Source organism: Pipra filicauda, unplaced genomic scaffold (genome assembly GCF_003945595.2).
Source record: "Pipra filicauda isolate LSUMZ 115617 unplaced genomic scaffold, ASM394559v2 scaffold90_size2875636_pilon, whole genome shotgun sequence".
In the NCBI taxonomy this organism is placed as follows: domain Eukaryota; kingdom Metazoa; phylum Chordata; class Aves; order Passeriformes; family Pipridae; genus Pipra; species Pipra filicauda.
Genome location: NW_024105098.1, coordinates 1,657,308 through 1,680,687, shown reverse-complemented (window position 1 = coordinate 1,680,687; position 23,380 = coordinate 1,657,308). Strand labels below are relative to the sequence as shown.

The window sequence follows — 23,380 nt, the reverse complement described above, 5'->3', positions numbered from 1 at the left end:
TAAAGAGCCCAGAGAACCCCCTTAAACTGCCAAACTTGGCAGGCTGCAGTCAGATAAGGAGATTCCCAGTACAACTGTCTCTTGCTCAGTGTGAGAAGGCACTGAGGTCAAGAGCTGCTGTTGAAAAACTGTGATACTGCCTTTGCCTAATGCTTTACCCTGGATTGCCTCGATATACTGCTATTTTAAAAGGTCACTGTCAAGAGTATAACCTGCCTTGGGAGTGAGAGTGCTTGAAAGAGGTGGTGAGAAGGAGGAAGACACTGGTGTTGGCTGGTCAGTGACTATGGATTGGTACAGGGGGGTGTAGTACCATTGTTAAAACCTGGTGGAGTTTGATCTCTCTTGATTTCTGGTACATCTCCAACAGGAGTTCCCAGCTCATGTTATCTGCTGGCTGCAGTCAGTCAGTCAGTTCTCAGGGGCAGCTAGATTGCATCTTATTTTCTGCTCTTGGCCAGAACTTATTTTCTGGTCTGTCAGATAACGGTTCATAGGTTGTTTGCAGGATCAAGCACTGGCCTTGTGGAGGCTGGGGGAGATATCCTGATGGAGAGATGGCACCATGGCACAAACAGGGCCGGCTCTGGAGATGCCCTTGGTAAAAGCTGCTGAGAGAGAACCAACCTTGTATTTGTGGGAGCAGCTTTGGCTTTTAATAAAGGTGGAGTCTCCTTAAGAAACTGGGGCACTTGTAGAGCAGCTGTCCATGCCAAAACTGCACTGGGGTGGCCTCACCTTGAGTACTGGGGGAGTTTTAGTCACCACAATATAAAAAAGACATTAAGCCATTACAGAGCATCTGAAGGAGGCCAGGAGGGTGGTGAAGGGCCTTGAGGGGAAACCATATGAGGAGTGGCTGAGGGCCCTTGGTCTGTTCAGCCTGGAGGAGACTGAGGTCAGATCTCATTGGGGTCTGCAACATCCTCCCGAGGGGCACCGGAGGGGCAGGCACCGATCTCTTCATTCTGGTGACCAGTGATAGGAGTTGAGGGAATGGCTGGAGCTGTGCCAGGGCAGGGTCAGGTTGGATCTCAGGAAAAGGCTCTTCCCCCAGAGGCTGGTTGGGCACTGAACAGGCTCCCCAGGGCAGTGGGCACAGCACCAAGGCTGCCAGAGCTCCAGGAGTGTTTGGACAATGCTCTCAGGGACAGGGTGGGATTGTTGGGGTGTCTGTGCAGTGCCAGGAATTGGACTGGGTGATCCTGATGGTCCCTTCCAACTCATCATCTTCTGTAACTCTGTGATTCTATAACTGTGTGCTGTGTCTCCTGTGCTGTGGCAGAGTCTCCCTCAGCCTGAGGAAGGCAAAGCTTGCCCTGCTTTTCCGTGGGTGTGACCTGGTGCTTCAGCTCACTCAGGTAACATTCCCATTCTGCCCCCCAGAACTTGCATCAGACATGTTTTTCTTCAAGCTCAGGGCACGGGCGTTGCCTGACCACTGCTGCTTCCTTCTAGCAAGGTGCTCTTCCTTACCCTTCTTGCCAACCTGTTTGGTTTGTTTGTTCCCATATTACCCTCAGTCTGCTCTCCCATTCATGCCACCAGCTGAGCTCTTGCCTCAAGCCATGTACCTGCCTTGAGATATGGTGGCCTGCCAAGGATGGAGGCTCCAACCACCCACAGTGCCTTGAGAGCTGTTTGCATCTTCTGGCTGCCCCACAGGAGAGGGCAGAGATGGAGCTTGGCTTGAGCAGAAGCAAGAACCACTTTGTATTTTTGATCAAAGTGGAAAATTTAAAAAAACCCTTCTTTCAGGTGAAATGTTTCATTTTGATTTCGGGCTTTCCAGAAGTGATCATGGTGTTGCCAGGATGTTGAAGAAAAACGTTGTTTCAGATGGAAAAACTGGATCACTCTTTTGAAAAAGTCCAGATAAGCAATTTTGAACTTGTCACCTTCTTTTAAAATTAATAGGGGAAAAGGAAATTGAACAAAGACTATGCCTTGCATAGCACATGCTCCAATCCCCTTCATTTTTTTAATAAACTTTTTTTTTTTTTGCTTTGAGCAAAACTGTTTGATCGATTCCAGAGTTTTGTGAGCATTACTTTGTTGTGAGAAGGAATTGCTAAAAGCTACCTTCTTCTCATACTGCACAAGAGACTGTACTACAGTAAGGAAAACCTTAAGGTTTAAAGGTTATTGCCTGTCTTTTTCTTTCCACTTCAATGTCCCAGGTTTGACAGAAAGCAGCAGTGCATGCATCTTCCTGCACCCCCTCTGTGGGTGAATGTAGGAAACATTGATTTTTGCAGTTGTAGTACCAGATCATCATTTCTGGGAGCAGGAACACTCCTTGCATTTGTGCTGAAATCCCCCAGTTAAACAAATTGCTTACATTATATTTACTACCTGTTGCAAAGGGAGGGCCTGGCCCTAGTTACTTGTGGGCTTTGCTGACTTCAGTGAAAACTATAGATGCCCTGGCAGCACTGTTTTACACTGAGTGATCATAGAGCTTTTTTTTTTTTAATTTTTCTGGTAATTTTTTGCTGGTCTGATACCGGGCTGTGACAGGAAACAAGTGTGCTGTGAGAACGTTTAGAAGGCAGACCAGCGGCTGTGACTCACGGTGCCAGCTGACACAGGGGTGGGGCACAGTGTACTCTGAGGCTCCCAGGAGGTGGAGAATCCCTAAACACTGTGTGTAGGGACTTCTGCTGAAACCCTTCCTCCCCAGCATGCTTCTAGAAACACATTTTTGGGGAACACCTTGATTTGTACTCCCTCTGTGTTGTGTGGGTTGGCTAAATATGCCAGAATGAATAAAATCCTCTGTCCTGGGACAGGCAAGATGTGCGATGAGAGGGCTCTGCTGGCGTCAGCCACCACAGGACTGTCCCTGCTCCGAGCAGGATTTGTCCTGGCCTCTGTTTATGAGTCCTGCAGGGTGGAGCTGGGCCTGGAGGCTCCATCCGGAGTGTGAACCTGCTCTGGAGCAGGGCTGCCTATCCTGCCAGCAGCATCTGATAAGAGCTGGGAGTTTAGGTCAGTTCCTGCATCCCTGGTGTCACTGCTGCTGTCACCAACATCAGAGGCCTGGCTGTGGCACAGGCAGCACCAAGTCCACTGTCAGCCCTGCAGAGAGGTGCAGTTTTTGTTGTCTCCTCGTTGCCACACTGCAATCCCAATGTGCTGTGCTGCTCTGACTCGTGTGGCCAAGAGAAGGTTTCCTGTAGTAAGGACTTTGTGATTTGCTGTGGATTTTGCTGATCTTCCTGTATCTAATCAAAACCTTTCAGCTGGGGAATTGCTCTTGAACTGGTTTCAGTGGGTGATAAAGCAGAGCTCACTGTTTCAGGTGAGGCTCAGCCATTCACCACTGCAGCCACTTCTGTCCCCGCTGGGTGAGGGGTTTGTACCTCTCAGACTGATGGCAAACCCTCCTGGTCTCCAGTGGGGACGGGGCAGGCACAGGCCTGCCCCAAATGCCCGGTGCAGGTTGCCCAGGGGCTGTGAGACATCCCTGTCAGGGCAGGGTAATGATGAAAATGGCACTGATTTCACTGAAAACTCTATGTGCTGGTGGGACTCCATTGGCACAGAAGGGCTGAGGGATAATCAAGGGGATTACTTTTTTCTTGAAGAGAAACAAGGGACAACTGGGCATCCAGACAATACTTATGGGCAATGCATTGAAACATGGGTAGGGCAGCACATTTCTAGTATGCCCAAATGCATAATTTAATTATACCAAGCTTCATTTTATTACAAAAACCGGTAGATATTAAAATTTTAATATTTTTCAATATAATTTAATGTTGATTTAAATAAGTTTGTAAAGCTCTTTACATGTAAGACTGAAATTGCACATGTATCTCATGTTTCTGCAAACTATCCAAATCTGTTTATACAAGAAAAATGGTTTTTTCTGCTGTTGCATCTGAGGTAGGAATAAACAGAAGGCATTTCACAGGTTTTGGAAAGCTGAAAGAAGCAGCATTTAATAAGAGAACTAGGTATTTCCTGAAACATGCACATTCCTGCTACTGAATCTCTCAGTATACAAAATTCTTCATACAAACAAAGCATATCCAGCTTTTGTCTAGTTTGAACCCTTCCAGAATGTTTCCAGTTTCCTGAAATATAAAAAAAAAATGTTCAGAGAAGATGGCTTAAATCAGGCTAAAGTGGTTATTATTTTGTTTTTCAAGCTCCAAGAAATGAAATCAGGTATTTGGAAGTTAATGCCATGAACTGAAATCCCCTTCCTTTTATCTAGATGTCCTTTCAGATAAAATCTCACTCTAAGCAGTGAAATGCCAGTGCATGTCATCAATTCTCTTGCTGCTTGCCCTCCAATAAATGTGTTATCTCACAAAGCCTTCATCACACTCAAACAATTGCAAATTGCGAGTAGCCAACCCTCTGGGGTTGCAAAATCCTTCCAGATTCAGGAGATAAGGATTAGGGCTGTTACACAGAGACCAGCTGACCAATTACTGGTTTAGAAGAGTTCTTGTCTCACCTATTATCCTTTGGAAAGGCTTTGGCCACCCACGACCACGTCCCCAGCAGCTCTTTCCCGTTACAGGAGCTCCAACAACCAGGTTTGTTGGAGAGGCCAAATGTCCAGCCCTGACTGAGAGGAGCCCCTGGGACACACCCACCTCAGGGTCTCCAGGACTACCAAAATGAAATTTTTCCTGAGATTCTAAACCTCTTATGGCAGATGAGAAAATGTAATTGAAAACATAGGCAACCAACATTCTCAACAAGAAAATATTCTTATTTTGCAGTAATTTGAGGGATATTAGCTTTAATATCATCACTCACATAGTGTTCAAACCATTTGATTGTCTTAGCCTTTTTATATTTTATCAAAGACTTCTGATGAGTCTTCATAACTCAATTTAAGGTATTCAGGGACACAAGAGATTATTTCTCTTTCCTCTGTGTGGTAATGAAGCACTGTTTTATTGCTTCTGTGCTTTGAGGCATGATGGGTCATGGAGGAAAGTGCTCATTTCCAGGCAAGTCTTGAGTTGTTTTCTCAAAGAAAGAGAAGTTAATATATTGTTGGTGCTGTATGAGGCTTCTTGTCCTGATCATTTAAGATAACAATGAGTCTTGGAAAACACTGATATGAGATTTATTTACAATGAGACTTATGGCAAATATTGCCATCAATACAAAATTGTTTCCACGCTTGTTCCCAACAGGGTGATGCCCTTTCTTGTTCAGAGATCTATCTTGGTTTGCTGATGAGATGGATCATTGCAGGCTGCATTCCCTCTCCAAGCAGAAGTGGAACTTATCCAGCACAGCACAAGTAATACTTGGGGTCCAGTTAGATTTTGTTCATGTGATCTGCATTCCAGCCTCAGGAAATGAGACCTATACACCCTACACATGCAGTAACTTATTGCTGATATAAATATAAAATATAAAGATGCAATGACCTTTAAATAACAACATTTTCCATTGAAAGTATTGTCCTGGTTGCACTGCTTTTAGGTGAACGAGGTCTGCTCCACCATTACTCTTCAAATTTACGTGTTGGTGGTTAAAGTTATCATGGCTTTTAAAAGAAATGTAGAATCCTTTGTTTTTTCAGGTTGCTGCATAAATGCAAAGCATGCAGGGCTTGATTTCAAATGACAAATGGTTTAGGGAAGCGAAACAGACTTCAGCAAAGACAGCTCAGACTCAGTTGTTTCAGTGCCTCTGAGAGAACCAAGTCACAGTGCAGCTTTTGGTTGTTCCCAGGGCCTTTGCCCCCCTGTCTGACTTCTTTTGTCTTCAGTTCGTACCTTCTGTCAGAGTTTCCCACCTCGGTTGTCCTCTGAAAGTCTAAACCGGCTGCAGTCTGTTCCATCCCAGGGCTCTGGAGCTCTCCCTCTCCCGTGTTTCAGAATGTAACACACAGCTCAGCACGGGGCTGGGGTTACTCTCTGGTGCCAGCCTGGGAAGCCTGCATTTAAAACTTCCAGATAACTGTATTAAACCTTATTCTCCAAAACTTGACAGGGACGCAGTGACCTGTGCTGCCTAAAAGTCTTAGGATAAAGTATTCTCTGTGCTGGAACACGGCAGGAGCCACGTGCAGCAGGCACTGGTTGCTCAGAGGCTCCAGGTACCTTTTGTCACTGTACACCACATCCCAGGAGGTGCAAAACCAGAAACCTTGTGTTAAGCCCAGTTTTAGGGGGCAAAGTGTAACAAAACGTGTAACATCCGCTATTTTTATTCCAGGTTCAGGGGAGAACATAAAAGGAGAGGATTTGAAGGGTGTTTTTTTGTCTGGTTTTAGTTTTGTGGTTAGTTTTGTTAAATGATGTATCTGTTCAGTCAGCAGGGATGGCTCAGGGCTTCCTTTAACTGAGCAAGGGTTTGCAGTAACTGAATGAAATAAGGGACAGCCCCTTCAAAGAAAGTACAAGTGGTCACCCCAAGTGTCACAAAAATAGAAAACAATTGCTGTAGCAAAAGACTGAGAAATTCTGCAGGCTGAAGACAGGAAATTGTAACACTAAGGTGCTCACCCTTATCTGCGCATTTCTTGGAAGTTTTAATTATGCAATCCCAGAAAATTATGCATCTCTACATGGTGAATTGTGAATGCAGTTGTTTCCCATGAACCTTCTGCCTGCATTGCTCTGCTTCAGTAGCATGTCTTCAATAAGTATGGCCTCTTTAGTCTTACCTTTTCTCTTTTCCACTTTTTTGTAATTTATGCATGTTTAGTGCTTGGTGACAGTTGGAACTGGGATTCATTTAGGCAAGAAGACAATAAAGAAAGCAGAGAGCTGATTGTGGATCCTCCCATGTCTGCTGCACAGGTTAGAGGAGACCCCCAGCAGCACAGTGTAAGACTGATGTGAGCTGAGGGATCCTGCCCAGCTGTGCAGGCAGAGCCACTCTGGGCATGTTTTCATCTGTTTCAAGGAAAAGGGAGCTTGGGAATTTGAGAAGCAAATAACCTGCAATATATACACCTAATACATGTATCTGAGAAGCAAATCACCTCCCGAGAGGCAAGTAACCTGCAGGAGTGTCCCAGCCCAGTGCCTGTGAGCAGGGGGCACTGACAAGATCCCACACCTGCACTGAATGCCTTCAGGAACCATCACTGTGTTGCATTTGCTGCCTTGGTTGCCTTGCCAGCTCTTGGGGACCTGTTTTTTTTTCAGGTTTGTCTTGGTAAGCACTGGAGCTGCATGCTTTATGAAGAAATGAAAATGGAAATTTTCATTTGACCTGAAGTGCTGAAGCTTTTCAGTGGAAAACCAAAAAGCACAAGGCTTATGATATAATTACAGAAGTTGTTAGAAGTATTGTACTCCAAAACTTTTACTTAAATTCTGCCCACACACTACAGAAGTGTTAAAAAAACTGCATCAGATCCTCAGGGATCTGCAGTCCTTGCTCATTCATCACCAGCTCATCTGACTTGCACCCTGTAGCTAAATTTAATCCCAGTCCTTCATGTTCTATCATGGACTGTACTGTTGTTTGCTTGTTGTTGATGTAAATCTTCTTTATTATAACACAGAGAAATACTGAAAGGGTTGGTTGCTCAGCAGGTTTCTTGTGGTGCTACCAGCTGAATGCATATGTGCTGTGTTGGCAATATCTTTTTTGATGGCTGGAGTTTGAATGGTTTATTTAATGTGAAGGACTAACTCGAGTATGGGGTGTTGATGCTTTCTACAATTGCTTAGTGTTCTTCCTGGCTTCTGTCTAACTACATTAGATGGATATTTGGCAATTAACATATGTTAATTCACATTTTTTATGTGAATCATGGAGTGTAGGAGAAGAGTGGAATGAGGTCTTTATGTAGGACCTGAGTACATTATTTTTATGACCTATGTCTTTATTATGTGTGGGAAAATGCTGGTTCAAAAGACTTCCATTGGTCCTTTACCTTCTAGAACTTCTAATATGTTTTACTCTAGGATGTAGAATTTTAACAAGGAACTTGAGATAAAAATTTGGCAGGAAACCATACCCTACTGAGAAGTCCTTTCAATATTCCTTCTCTTCAAGACTCTCCTAATTTGCAAGTGCCCCAGTTCTGCCATGGGAGCTACCTGTGACACGACCAGTGCTTGGGCTGCCAGAACAAAGCCTGGTGGGATCACAGAGAGCAAAACCCTTGCAGGGCCAGAGGAGATTAGCAGTGGCAGATATGACAGTCAGGATCTTTTTAAGATGAACTCCAGCTGGGCTCACACTCCACACACAGAACACGTTAAGCATTTGAAACCCAGAATGAGCAAAGGTAGGAAAAAGTGAGATGGCCATTCCCAAAACTGGAAACCTTCAGCATTTCTGTTTTTTGTAATGTTTAATAAGAATGGAATTGTGATGCAGTGTAATTAATACACGGAGTCTCTTAAGTCATGCTTAGAGAAATGGAGCTTGTGGGAGAGGCAGCATGTACTGGTATCCTTCTGTTGCATTGGAGGAACAGAGGGAATTTTATAAGACTGACAACATAGTAATTTTCTTTTTTTTTTTATTTTTTTAACTTAGTTTTGTTTGGATATCTGATGTTCAGCCAGGATCACAAGCTGGAAGTAATATGTACTTAGTTGTTAAATTGCAATTCCTTGTTTCCTTCCATGAATAATCTCTTTCAGAAGTTCTGAAAACCTCTTTCCTAGAACTCTCTGAATTCCATGGTTTCACCCAAAGTCTTAAACTTAAAAGGCCACTGTAGCAAAAGTGACATGGACAAGCTAACTTGAGCATCAGGACCAAACCGTATGCAGGATGAGACAAGAAAGCCTCCATCATCTCATTTTGGATGAGACAGGGACTATTCACCTGCCATTCCCCCCAACATTGTTAAATTTATAGAACTTGTCACTGCACTTACATTGTGCCATTTTCCCCAAAATCTGTATGATTCTTTCTCCAGGTGAGGAAGTACTGCCCCACCCACCCACGAGCATCCTCTGCCCGTGTTCCCTGGATTCTTCCCCTTGCCTTTTCTCTCATGCTGAGTTCCCTGGCAGAGACCCTCCTCCTGAGCTTTACGCAGCAGCAGAACTCCCTTGCCAGCTCCAAGTTCCCACCTCGCATCAAAGTTCATTTCTTTACTGCCCCTCTGTGTCACGGGATCCCTCTTTTCCTCAGCCACACACTTGCTCCTCTCCCTTTGTGCTTGCTCCTCAGTAGCTCCATTTCTCCCAAGCCCCGGGTGTTGCATTCAAGTGAGGGTACATTTCTGGGTGGCTTGTATTTTGGGAAGTAGCTGTTTCTCCCAGCTGTGATTCCTGTCTATGATCCCATTCTTGTGAAATGCTCCTGGAACTTCTTAGCACAAGACTCGATCTAAAAATAAGGCATGTTTTCTAGCAAAACAAAACCGAAACACAACCAGGTTGCTTTAAAATGCTGTAAAAAATAATTTACCAGGAATTTTGTAGCTCTCAGGATCCCTTTTTTAGTGAAATGTAAAAAGCTTGCCTACATGAGAACCAGAAGTAAATTTAAAAATGCCACCTAGACGTCCTAGCTAACAGTCAGTCTTGAAGATAACATTTTTCCAAACCTGAAAACCTAGAATTTATTTTTTTTTTCAAATCTGAAAGGAGAAAAGTTCCTGCCAGCCTTTCTCACCACAGTAGAAGCGACCTGATTTTCAGCTTCCATTTAAGCTGGTGGGCATTGCAAGAATTTTATAACTTTGAAAAGCTATTGCCTGTTACTGAAATGCCTACATATGTGTTTAAATACCTGTTTTAAGGCACTCTGGTTAGAAAAGATTGACCTTAAGCAATATAAGCAGATGACCAGTTTCCTAGTTCCTCCTTGTGCCTTGGCACAGGAAAGGAAAACACTTCCTCTTCCTTCTGAGGGCCCCAGACTTCCTGTGCCATCTATTTATACAATTGTTGTAATGAACCCCAAGTTAACCACTTCCTCTCCTGGCTTAGCATAGGCTTTACATCTTTTAAATCTCTTTTTACTTTGTGTCTTTATACTCCATCTCCTAAAGGTGTGTTCAGAGCTGCTCCTCAGCAAACCCGTGTTTGGAGTGTCTTTGTCGAGGTGTTCTCTTGGCCAGGTGGCAAAGGAAGATTAGGTTGTCTCAGCCATACAAAAACCTGTTGAAAAGTCCAGGTGGTTGAATTTGGAAAGGGGATCCCAAGATTTAACCAAAGACTAGTGATTAAAGGCTTTAGTCGTGCCTGCTCTCATGAAATGAACAGCCTGGAAGCCTATTCAGCAGGAAGACAAGAGCAAGTTGCAGCTAGTGGTGTTCAACCATTGTACAGTAAGGATAGAGAGGATTGGAGGGATTGATAACTGGAAGGACCTGCAGAACTGAGGGCAGGGTCTGGAGGACAGGAGACACCAAGACATCCTGGGGGAAAGGGGGCTCACAACCAGAAGGGTCGGAGTCCAAAGTGGGAGATCTGAAAATCGTGGTTTGGGATGCAGCTGAAATGGCTGGGCTGGTCACGGTCAGCTTTAGCTGTCTCCTTCAAGGATACAGCAGGATGTGAATAAAGGCAGCTGGCAGATGTGCAGAGAGATTCCCGTGGTTCCAGGATTAGGGGTGGCAGAAGGCCTTGCAGGTCTCCCCCCAGCATTCCCATTTCCCCAGCAGAAGCAGGATTGGATGCTGGCTATGAGGATTGCCTGGGTACCCTGCACTGCAGCACTTCCAGAGACATGGACACTGTGTGTACACTCTCTGTGTAGCCCAACTTTACTGTCTCTGCCTGGCAAAGCTGCCTGAGCTCTATCTTAACCTCCTCTGCTGCAAAGCCTCCCCCACCTCTGTTGTCCCTCGGGGACTTGCAGCACATCTGGTTGCCATCTTCTTTATAAGAGAATTTAAAACCTGTAAGACTGCTGCTGTGCCATCTCCAGGCTGCCCCTTTGCCAGACCATACCAGTCCCTTTCTTCTGAGCTTTCCTTGCAAATCCCATTTTCCAACTCTTCAGCCTTCCTTGGAATTTTTCCTTGGGTTTCTGTACGGTATTTTTACATGTTCCATAAGAATTGGTGCCCCAAGCTGCACAGAACAGTCCAGCTAAAGTCTTCTGGCAGGAAGTACAGTAGAGGAGTTTCTTTTTGCATCTTGTATGACACTCCTGTTAACAGATCTTAGAGGGACTCGTGCTTCAGATGCAGCTTCCCCCTGTAAAATTGCTTCTCACTGTCTGATTCACTATTCCACAGATTCCTTTGTACAATCCTGCTGCTTTGTGGGCTGTTCCCTAAATTGCATCTGTTCACTAGGTGTTCCCTTTCTGTGTGTTGTGGCTGCCATCAGCACAAAGCTGAGGTACCAGCAGGGATGCTGGAGGAATCCCCCTGGAACTGGGCCTGCCCTCCACACCACTCTGGTGTCCTGGCAGACCTGGGAGCACGTTTCTGGGATGTGGGGTGTTGCTGTGGAGATGACATTTGCCATCCACATTTATAATGACCTGAAACAATTCACTCTGTAATTAAAACAAGATCTGTGCTGCCATAACCCCAAGGAAATAGTGACTTACTGGAGGCGGGCAGGGGGGCGGGAAGTGGATTTCATTGTTGGCTCTGCTGGGGTGGCTCCAGCTCCCCCTGCGCTGCCCCGTCCTGCTCTGCTTTGCTCACAGGGCCTGTTCTGCCTCTGCTTCCTGGCTCAAAGTCCAGAACAAGTCTGTGTAAAGTCTAGGCTGCGTTCTTCCTCACTCTTGTCATCCAGAGTGGTTGTCTTCAGGACGTTCATTCAGTGTTCCCTCAATCCAGTTTTTGGAATTGTGCTCTGCAACTACCTGCGAACTGACTCAATGCCACTATTTTACTATCCACCACCACTTTTCCTTCCCACCTCTAAGCCTTTGCCACAGGTTCAAGTGTGAAGAAAGCAGGTGTCCCTGCTTTCCTTGCTTGCTGGCAGAGACCAGCCTTCAGGTGGGTCATCCAGCAACCCGAGCTCTGGCGGCAACATTACTGAACCAGGTTTTCTGTGTTCAGCTGATGCTACTCAGGCATCATCCCTGCAGAGCTGGCTGGGAACACCCCACAGCCTGGGTGATGGTCCTACTGCTCTGTAGGCTGGGAGCAAAGTGTCAGGCTGTTGGATTTGGAGGGGCTCACGTGGCACAGGTGGGATCCGAGCACCTTGTGGTTGTGTGTCGAACAATGTGCCGTCTGTCACGCAGGCTTTGTTCCCATCCCTTCCCCAAGGGGAGAAGCAAGTGCAACAGGGTCTTGCTTTTACTGTCCTCTCTCCCATTTCAAACAATGTGCAGTTTTTGCTGTGCCTCTCTGCAGAGGGAGGCAGTGCAAAGCAGAGTGCCGTGCTCTCTTTGGGGGAGTGGGGAAATCTGGGGGGTTCTTGGAGCAGGGAGGAGCTCATTTCATAGTGCAGGCAAAAGGCAGAGAGGATTGCTGGGTACTGCTTTGTGCTGGAGGGGCGCAGCCCTTCCCGCACACTTCCTCTGTGAGGTCCCTGCAAATAATAATGCAGAAGAAAATGAGTGAGAATAATCCAGCAATTTTGCTTTCAGACTCTCGTGATGGCCAAGTTGATGTGTAGCGAGGCGGTGCCGCCGCTGTGGCCTTTGTGGTGCGGGGAAGGACCTCGAGCTCCCCCACCCCACTGAGCGGGTGCTGAGCAGGTTTGAGGTTCCCCATCCTTCCCCCTCTGCTTGGTCATGGCTGGTCAGAGCTCCTGACCCTGCTGGTTCCCCATTTTCTTATTCCAGCTCTCGCTATCTCTGTGCAGTTGCTCGGGACACAGGCTCAGTTCTTTGCTGAGTTCTGTCTCAAAATATGAAATGCAGTCCTTTATTTTGCTTGTGCCATGGAGACTTGGTCCTTTTTATCCTGAGTGGACTTGGAGAAGGTGGGCTTTCAGAGGAGCTGGCACTGCTGGATTGGAGGCTGCCTCTCTTTGGGAAGGAGTATCTGGGTACAGATGCATGCAGATCCCAGCTCCTTGATATGGCCACAAATTCCAGTTACCCTTGAGAGAGGAGATGGTAGGCTTCATCAAGAAGGGTGGCTGGAGGTGGTGGGCCAAGCTAGCAGGGTAGAAAGGGTGCATAGCAGCAGGGCCTCTCTGCTCATGTGTGCACCCAGCCAGCCTGCACGAGAGCTGGGGCCTGTGGGGGATTTGGGCTGCACCACAGGCTTGGGTCCACTCCTGAAATGCAAAGAGTTAGAGGAAGGAGGCCTGTTGCAAAATGCTCCTTCTTCTGGTTACCACAGAGACCAGCACGGTTTCAGAGACTGAACTATCCTTGGTAGCAAAAAGTGCTAACTCAGCCTTTCCTCCCACTTCCATCAGGGCTCTGTTTGGCCTTAGAAGAGCCGTGCAGGGCACTGCGGCTTCTTGCAGGTGCCCTGGGAAAGCAGGAGGTGAGGGGCGGGACAAGGCAGTGTTGGGAGGGATGCTGTGCAGCGGCGAGATGGGGTGTTGTGGGGACAGTCACCAGTCAGGGGAGATCTGGGGAAGCAGGCAGACAGGGAGGTAGTGAAGGAAAGTGAAGTAGGAGTGTGAAGACGACTTTAGAAAGAGAGGGAGCAGAGTAGGCTGCAGTAATTCAAGAGGTGAGAGAGAGCCCCGATGGCAAAGTTTTCCTCCTACAAGGATGCACGTGACAAACTCTGACCCTGCTTACCCTTGGTGTTTTTTAGGGTATGTGTGTGCTCTGATGGGGCTGATGCCTTTCTCTGGGTGCTCTTTGGGGTAGCTTAGGGCAAAGCAAACCATCACAAGCCTTGTCTCTCATGAGCTCCAGCCCATCTACAAGTGCTGTAGGTGGACAGAAGGCAGCCCAGGCAGGTTAATCTGGAGGATGAAGTGTGGGTGACCCTGCCATGGGCTGGGCATGGGTGTTGCCATCCCCCTGTCAGTGCTGCCAGCAGTGTGCTCTGGGCTGCTGGCAGGGCCACTGGGCACACCTGCCTAAATAACACAAAAGTGGGCATTTGGGAGCACAGGAAGGTGCTGCAGGGGAGGGGAACAGAGAACTGGCTGAACTATTCCAGGTCTGTTCCAGCTGGGAACTTCAGGATCCTTTGCTATGACAGATTAGAGCAAAGTGCTGTTTCTCCCCTGATGATCTTCCCTGATTCCCAGCCTTCACACTTGGCAACAAGAAGCAGAAAAATCTGGGAGGAACCAGACACTACTTGCATTAATTGGTGTAAATGAGAAGTCATTCTGATTGTGCTGAGTCTGTGCCCCTCTAGCAGAGCAGGATTTGGCCTGTGCTTGTACAGTCATGTGAAGTTTTAACCAGCAATTTGTTTCAACTCCTCTGGACTCACCAAAATATAATCCAGTATTTGCCCAGGCATTGCCTTCATTTTTTTTTCCCAGTGTATGAGAATCTTGCTAAAGGCAGGAACATTTCTGTGTGAGACAGAAAAGGAGGCTGTACAGGCAGAGCTCTCAGAAACATCATTCACATTTGTTATGAAATGTGTCTTCCTGAGCCTTTAAAGACAAGCAGGTGTAGTTAAAAATGAAAGGTGTTTTTGATGGCAGGCCTGAGGGCACTGACAGCTTCAAAGACTGAAAGCACTGTCCTGATTTCTGGCCTGAGATTTTATTTATTCCTTAGGAAAAATTAAAAAGAAATCTTGTTGCTGCTAGGACTCACCACAGACATTTCTCCGGGTTCCCCTCGCTGTAGTCTTTGTTTGCATTACTCCTGTTTAATCTCCTGGGTTTGCTACATTTGTCTTTTAAACAAAAAAGGCGAACACAAATGGCAAGTAAATAAGCTTGTTCAAAACTCTGCGTGTCTTAATTTTTACAGGCAATAATTGCAATCCCAAAACAAATTTAAATACCCTGCCTTTTAGTCAGAAACAGAATGTCTAACGTTTGGCTGTGCAAGAAATTACTTCAAACTGGAGACAAAGCTTTAAAGTCACAGTTAAAGTTCAGCTGGCTCAGTGTCAGGCCTGGCACGTTCTGTCCTCCCTGGACCCTGAGCCTCAGCCCCCTAAACCTCACCCCAGCACTCCTGTACAGGACAGTACCATGTTTCATTTGAGCCTAGTTCTGAGCCTTTGACACCTGAAGGGATCCAAATGTCTGCATCGAGCCATGTTTATCTTGCAATCTCACCGAAAATTCTTCCTGGATACCTCGAAATAGAGCACAGCCTAGGGGGTTTGTTCTCAGTAAAGGAGGGAATGCAAAGATTAATCCAGGAGAATTCCTTGTTTTTAAAGTCTTCCTTTGCTGTGAAGCCAAGCACGCTGAGTCCAGCGAGAGAGCTCTTGCACTTGGCTTCAGTGAGTCTTTGAGGTTGGTGTTTGTGCTGACTCTGGCTTGAACTGTGAGCGTATCTGTTTCTGTTTGTGCTGCAGGAGCTGTTCCGCTCAGCCTGTGCTCACATGGGCAGCGAGAGCAGGGCTGGCTCTCTCTGGACAGCACTAGTGGCTTTCTCCTCTCTCTGTGACTTTATCTTCTGTGTTTCTGGCTAGGAAATCCCAGAGCATGACTGCCTCTGTGTTTTGTTTCAGGCATCAGAGGGTGTTCCTGTGAAGTATTTCGAGAACTTGGAGGAACTGATAGAATTTTACAGGAAGGAGAACATGGGTCTGATATGGCACCTCAAATACCCAGTGCCACGGGAAGAGGAGGAGGCTGCAGATGAACTAGAGGAGGATGCTGGTAAGAGACCTGTGGGGTGACTTGGTGATGCAGACCCTTGACTCTCATCCTGAGACTAGAGATCTGCAGTGCAGGCAGGGGACCAGAGCATAAAATGGAGCAGAGCACAGAGGCCTGAGCTGGCAGGACACTGAGTCGTGTGGTACTGGAGCATCAGTTCAGCTCACCTGAGGGAATACACTGAGACCCTCTGTAGAGTTATACTCTGTCTGGTGTGGGGTGGCTAATCTGTTGTTCCTCCCTGGTCTCGAGCTGGTTTATGTCCAGCCACGTCCCCTGCCTCTGCAGCCCTCTCCCTGCACTGCACCCGTGGGGGCCCTGTCACAGCAGAGATGGGCCCCCCAGGCCTTGGAGCTCTTCTCTCTGCAGTGCCACACACCTGCAGTTGCTGAGGGTCTGGGGTCCTCTGAAACTCAGGCCCCCTCAACTGCTCTGATCTAGGGGGCATTTCTGACAGTCAGAACCAGAGGGCACAGATCCAGCAGTGGCAGACAGTCTAACTCTGTGTACAGAGGCAGATGTAAGATGAAGAGATATGATTGGCATCATCCCAACTATTTTATAGGAAATGTCATGTGTGTTCCTGACACTCATTGGTCTTGGATTGTTCCTTGGATTTTGCCTGGATCATCCCTTGGATCTGTCATTGTTCTCCTGAGCCCCAGGGGAAGGTCATGCCCACAGAGCCATCCTTCCTGTTCTTTCTGACGTCTGTCTGGAAACGATGAGCACTACAATAAAATTGTCTGAAGGACACAGTCCCTGGGACAGATGGACAGGCCTGTGCACTACAGCAGATCAATGTGCCTGTGTGCATTTATGTAACCCAATGCATATCAGACAGGAGCTGGAAGACTTTGGTATGCCATCCTCCTGAAGAAACTGAACAACATTTTGCAAAGCTGCTCAGGAAAGATGTTCCTGGTTTTTGGCCAGCTGCACTGAGTCTCCAGGGCGGGGGAGGCAACTACAGCAAAAATAATACAGAGAGAGGCAAGCAGCAGGGAATGAAGTTCTAGCCAAGACTAAGAGCCTTCAAATGGAGAGAGATTAGCACTGGGGCTGGGCTGCTCGTGTACAGAGTTGGATTTTGTTAAGGCACTTTGGTGCCACGGTGCTGGAGCCATGTAGGGCCTACAGATGTCTGGCCATCTTAGATGTGGAACTGCAGAGGTGGAAGATGAGCACCCTGCAGATGCACCACCCAACTGTGCCATGGCTCAGTGCTTTGGTGGCTCTGTGAATCACAGCACTGCCCACTAGTAGTGGATGAGTCCTGGGGATCTTATTGTAATGCAAATTCCACCATTAGGAAACAACCAACCAAAACCTCACAACTCAAATGGCTACACATGACAGGTGTGCCAAAGTGTTGGAGCAATTGGTATGAAAAGAGAGGTGACCATGTCTGGGATCAATGGAGATGAACCCACTCTTCTCCCAGGAGAGGGAGGTGTGTTGAGCAGCAGGATGACAGAGCAGGAAAACCCTTTGTTCTTCCAGCCCAGGACACAAGGCAGGATATTCAGCCCCTCTGCTGGATCATGGGGTCTATTTTCTCCATCTGTATTTCCTTACTTTAGCTGCTCACTTCTTTCCAGTTTCTGGTGCTCTTTCTGTTACACCCCTCCATCCCTTCTGCCCCAGTAGCAGATCCCCATGATAATGGGAATGATATGGGTGAAGAACATCTGTGTTTTGTAAAATGCTTAGAGTGTATATTCAACTCCATTGCTGTGCAGATGGGATGGCCAGACTGGCTGGGACAGGGTTGCACTGCCAGGCACAGGCAGGTGCTGTCTGCACAAGAGGGCCAAGGCTGGCAGCTCATCCCTCTGGTGGCACCCCACTGACATCCCTGGGAACAGGGCCAGGGCAGTGCCGAGCCCTGGGCTGTCCAGCTCTGACAGAGCCCTCAGAAGGGGTGGCTGCAGGGACTGTGGGGCTCTGCCCTGCCCGGGCTGAGGGGGATGAGGTCCGATGGCTTTACTGGGATGACTGTGCCTTTCCCTTCTTCCTCTCCAGACCTGGTGCCCACGCCTCCCATCCTGCCCCCACGCAACATCCTCATGGCACTGCCGGGTGGTGACACAAAGGAGGTCTCCTCTCTCCCTGAAAACTCCAGAGTGGCAGATAGTAATAAACTGTCCCTTTCTGAGACACTACTCCAGCGCCTGCAGTACCAGGATACGAGCAGGTGAGGATGGCAAGTCACAGGGCTGCAGGACCAGCCTTCAGCCCAACCCTGTGCTCTCTGGGCCTCTGTGTTTGGGACAAATGAGAATGTATTGGATTGAATGAAATTACTCCTCATTTATACTACCGGTGACAGTGCATTGGCTGCTCTTTACAGTCCAGCTGTCATCTAGGAAAAACACTTTTCTGAAGAATTAAAATTTAAATTATTAAAAAATCAAAAAGACTTTCTCCTCTGAGGTGTAGCTTTCTAATATAAAGGATGGTATATTAGCCATATGCCCAAACTACACATTGTGTTGGAAAGCACCAGCCAGTCTTCAGAAGGGATAAACTTGCGTGTGGATTTCCAGGTGCTCAGATTTACTGATCTGCCCCAGCTATGGGTCTGACTCACACTGTCCCACATGCTGTGTCAAATCTGGACGTGCACTGAAGCCTTACAGGAAGCCACATGACATTTAATGACCAGATCTGCAAAGTGTAAAAACAAAACAAAAATACCGTCAGAAGACATGTCTGCTGGCAGGGCAGTGGGAGGCTGTGAGCAAACAGTGGTCGTGTGTGGCAGCACAGGTTGTGTTGTGGTGGCCCAGTAGCAGCTGACTGAGAGAAACCCAGTTTTGTTCAGCTGCCTCCACCATTTCATCTGCATCATCACAAGCAGCCAGCTGGGACTTTCTGCACTTGTCAGGGCACGAGACAGCACAGCACGTACAGTCTGCCTGGTTCACCCTTCCCTGAGGTGCTGGAGTCCGAGCACCACGGAGATGGGGAGGAGGGGAGCACCCTGTACAACTCTGTGGTCTCAGCCCCCCTAATATTGCTTTGGATTGCTTGGAATAAAACCTTCAAAGTGGAACTTGGTGAGGTGAAAGGCAGTCTTCCTCTCCCCAGAGCTCCTGAGCTGCTGACACTGGTGATCTCACAGCAGCCTGGCTTCACCTACCGAGGCTGGTGATGCCACCGTGGCTTTGGCACTTTGGCAAAGCCAGGCATCAAAAGACTTGCCCTGGCGTGGCAGCTCAGGAGTCACAGAGGGTTTGGGGTGGGGAAGGAGGGCGAGGAGAAGGTGTCAGCAGTGGCAGGGGATCCATTGTCCCCTTCTCAGAATTGCATGTTCACACTGAAATCCAAGGCAAACTGCTCCCCACCTGTGTGTGCTGGCAGTGGGAAGTTCAGAAAATTAAGAAAGCTGTTTGATTATTGGGAGTAGAGAGAAGAGCTGGCTTTTGACCTTACTGTTTCTTCACAGTGTCTCTGACGAGCATCTTAAACTCATCCAGGATTACCTGCGAGTTCACATCATCAGTGACTTCGAGATGGTGCAGACTGGCTCAAGCAACCTTCCTCAACTGAAGAAACTGCTTACAGTTCTTTGCAAAGGACTCTTCAGGTAACTAGAAGCTGATTTGCAAAGGATAATGCTGTAACACTGTAGTCTAACACAGGTTCCATGTGCATGCATTCAGAACCCGCATTTCTGGCATAGGAAATTGGCTTGCCCTCAAAAACAGGATATTTAGATCTCATGACCTGTGATTCTGCTCCAAAGATATGAAATCTGTAAAAAAGACAAAGCTCTGACAGTGAAGTTTCCTTGTAGGTGCTTTCAGTCAGTGGAGTATTGTATTTTATGCTTTGTTTAGAAAAAAACAAAACAAAAATGCACTAACTGATTAACTGTATAATTTGGTAACGCATAAATCACACCCACAGAATTGTCAAGCACAAGTAATTTATGGAAACAAGCACATATTGGTCTATAACTAGGTTTTAAACACTGATTTTCCTTCCCACTAATGCACTATGAACTTGGAGTGATTCCACTGATGTTGGTGAAGTCCAGCTTAAATGAAAAAAGGAACAAGCCTAGACTCTAGACTCTACAAATTTTACCTTTCCTATTTATAGACCTTCCATGTCCCAAATAGAAAAACTCCAACAGGGAAGTAAAACCTTGCAGAGCTCTGTCTTTCTCTGGTGGAAGGAGGTGATTCCCCCCTTGCTGCCCATAAGCAAATGAGATCAGCCCACCCTTGTGCAGAGATCCTGCAGCACATGAGGGCACATCCCTGCTATCCATGGCTTGCAATCCCCTTCTCTCTGGTGCATCAGCAGTGAGGCTGCTGGTGCTGCTGGCCTGCTCTTGCTCCCCTAGAAGCCAGGTGCCCACAGCCAGGCCCCTGGGAGGATGAGGGCAGGCTGTGTGAAGAGCTGCCCCTCTGTACCCTGCCTGGGGGTTTTGCTGCTCTCCCCCACAGAAGGGGAGACCCAGGTGGCTGGCTAAGAATAAACCTGAACAATGGAAACTAAACTCAAATAAACTCACAAGTGAGAGTCTTGTGTTACTGAAACACCTCCAGTGCTGCTGCTCTGAGGATGGCTGGATTCATCCATTTCCAGCTTCTTATTCTGCTTCAGCTTATCTGGGTTTCACAACTCTACTCCTCATAAATGCATGTGGAATGGCAAGGAAGGAGGTGCAACAGGTCTGTAATTCCTTCAACTGCCAGGGCACCTTTTACATTCCCAGATTTTCTGTAGGAATTTTGGGGATTGGACTTTGTGAAGTGACATCCTATAACTATGCCCTTTGCAGTTTGGGTGTTATCCATGAGCAGGTGCAGGACCCTTTTCTGACCAAGGAGCTCAAGCAGAGCTGGGCCACAGCAGACCAGAGTGTGAAGTTTGTGAGCTCTTTAATCCCTGATGAGTTAAGCAAGGACTGGACCCCAGTGTGCATCAGAGACTGGGAAAGCTGGTTTAACTGTGCTGCAAGCTGCTGCTACCTCCTAGAGCTAGCTGTGGCCAAGGGGTCAGGACAGCCATGGCATATCTCCTTCTCAGAGCCTGGGGGCAACGGAGCAGCCACTCTTGTACTGAAAATGGAACAAAAGAGACTCGTAAGGCTGATGGGTACCTTTGAGAGCCATTTGGTGCTAAAAGCAATTGGCATACAAGGAGTTCCTTGGCCAGGGGAATCCTCCAGCAGCTGGACAGCTGACTCATGGAGAGTGGGGACTGCTCATGTGAATGGATTTGTTCGGCTTTAAGCGAAAAACACCAATAGTGACCTATTCAATCTGCTACTGTCCAAAGCCATCATTTGGTCATCAATTGCTGCTCTGCATGTTCTTGTTTATTCTTCCTCACTGGATAATTTGCACAGAGAGCTTTTAAGGCAGTTTTTCAAGCACTTGTGACACCAGCACTTGTGCCACTGCATGTGGCTTCTGACACTTCAACAAAGATCACTAAATGTGTTTATACTGTCAAGAAAAGAAAACGAAAGGAGTTACAAGTGCCAGTAAAACCACCCTGTGGTTTTGGTGAGTTTGAATGCCTTCAGATGCTCTTCCTCCTCCTCACACTTACCCTACAGGTTGCACTGTAAGCAGAGGGCAGTTTTCCCATGAGAAATCACTTCTGAGTTGCTTCAAACAGCTCCTGCTGTGTGTTTTCGAGAGACAGGCCTGCACAGCCTGCACTTTTGGTCACAGTAAATATCCTTTCATTCTTCCCAAACTGAACTTGGCCCAGTGCTCCTGCAACTGCATGCAGTCTCCTGGGGCCTGGTTCCATGGCTGCAGAAATCAGTGGAAGTCTTGGGTTTGGGGCCAAAGGCCTTTGCAGTGACACTGGCTCTAGGGGATCCAGAGCTGAAGAGTGGTGTTGGAGGACTAAGATTAGCAGAACCAGACTCCTACAAGTGCCTTGTACTTCTTTGCGCCCCATGGTTCTTTCAGACTGAAATTTCACACATGAATGCTTAATTTAGGCCACTAATCATCCATGGTTCAACACCTAGACAAATATCTGATCTTCAGACAGCGATACTTTCACTTTGGAGCACTTTCCCCAGCAAACAGGGAATAAAATCCAGTCCATTCAGATGTAGGAAAGTGAGGGAAATCATTAATATCCAGCGTTGACTAGACACAACGCAAGCATGCCAGCACTGCTCCCCAGCATTGCCTTCCTGCTGACCTGTGCTCCCTGGCTGCTCTTTCCCTGAGGAGTCTCCTCATTATCGCCGCAGCTCCTGTGCCAAACTCACACGCAGCATTTGACAAATGAGCATCCTGTGCAATCTAACAGGGAACTGCTCAGGGAACCTCATTGTTACCCAGGGCTCTGCTCAGGATGAAAGGCTGGCCCTTCCACCCTCCTGCTGGGCTCAGCCCCTCTTTGTCATAGGAGATGAAATATCTGAGAATTAATTTCCTCTTTGCACGCTGTCCCCAGCACTGTCCCCAGCAGCCTGTGTCAGCCTCAGCAGCTACACAGGACCTGCGTTGAGCCGAGCTGCTCCCACCCCTGCAGCGTTCAGAGGCACCAAACTGCACTGGGCTGTGAGACATTTGAGTGCACTTTGATCTATGAGCTGGCATAGTTGGGTTGATGCTGGTTTTACACTGTGTCCTCAGGTTTGGCCAAGTCTGGGGTATCTTTTTGGGGAGAAAGTTAGAATCTCCAGAACAAACCCCAAGGAACAGCCAGTGTGGCCAAGCAAGGCAAAGTCACTGCCTGAGTCACCTGCCTCGTTGGCAGTGTCACTGCAGCAGCTGGGAAATGCTCCCATCACCCTCCCAGCAGCTCGGAGGGCACGTGGCGAGGGCAGGCCCAGTGTGACTGTGTGCCCACAGTCTCTGCTGTGCAGCTTTGTCCCAGTGCTCACCAACCCAGGGACCCTTAGAGCCAGAGCCTCAGACCTCTGCCGTGTCTCTGTCCCCAGTGAGGCCTCTAGGACTCTGCCATCCCTGGAATCCATCCAGAAGGTGTTTGAGCAGCAGCTGCACCCCGGTGTCCACCAGCGCTCCCAGGTAAGGGGGCTGGTGGGTGGGAGGGGAGGAGGGGGCAGTGTGGCTGGAGCAGGGAGGGGCTGGGGGATCAGGTGCCACTTCTGTTCTCCTCACTGCCTGGCTGCAGTGCAGGGGGCACACAGTGACTTATATCCCACATAGCCCCTTATGCCTGCCCCCCTTTCTGCCCCAGAGGAAAGTGCCACCAGCTGCCTGAGGACTCCACCTCCCCACCCTCCCTCAGCTTGTGGGCTGGGACTGCACACTTCTTTTTCCATAAACTTCACTCCAGGATGTTTCACTGCCAAATCCTTCCTTCTCCCAAACCCACTTAAGTCCCCGTGACCTTCCTCTCCCTGCTAGAAAGCCAAAAGTCCAGGACTTCTGTATGTTGAGCCCCAGAGCTGGTCATGCAAACCTGCCCCCCAGCAGCAAGGTGACCCCCTTGCATGGCCAGCTGCCTCTAACTTATGGAAAAGGCTTTTGGATTTGTCCTTCTATGCTCCCATACTTCTGCATGTTCAGCCACACTCCATGCTCTTGTGCTGCCCATTACAGGTCATTGTGGCAGAGGTACAGGTGGTGCTCCTTGCTCTGTGTGTGGGGTGTTCCTGGGGCTGCACTCCAGGCCATGCTCCAGGGATTTGGAAATCATCCACCTCTCTTTTTCTTTTTGTTATTGTGCTGTGTTTTCAGATGCTTGGTGAAGCAAGTCCAGTCAATATTGTATTGAAACTCAACCAGCTGATTTCTTTGCTGTCTTCTATTGAAGAAAAGGTAGAG

The 23,380-nt window shown here is 47.8% G+C and overlaps 1 protein-coding gene across 2 annotated transcripts in view; it reads left to right on the top strand.

Annotated features, from left to right (window-relative positions):
- Positions 1-23,380, top strand: part of INPP5D (inositol polyphosphate-5-phosphatase D) — a 51,166-nt gene that overhangs the window by 9,658 nt on the left and 18,128 nt on the right. For both annotated transcript variants that reach the window (XM_039391163.1, XM_027724984.2), the window contains exons 3-7: positions 15,446-15,596; positions 17,622-17,793; positions 19,048-19,188; positions 22,531-22,618; positions 23,294-23,374. In XM_039391163.1, the coding sequence (XP_039247097.1) occupies positions 15,446-15,596; positions 17,622-17,793; positions 19,048-19,188; positions 22,531-22,618; positions 23,294-23,374 (633 nt within the window). The remainder of the gene's footprint in view (positions 1-15,445; positions 15,597-17,621; positions 17,794-19,047; positions 19,189-22,530; positions 22,619-23,293; positions 23,375-23,380) is intronic.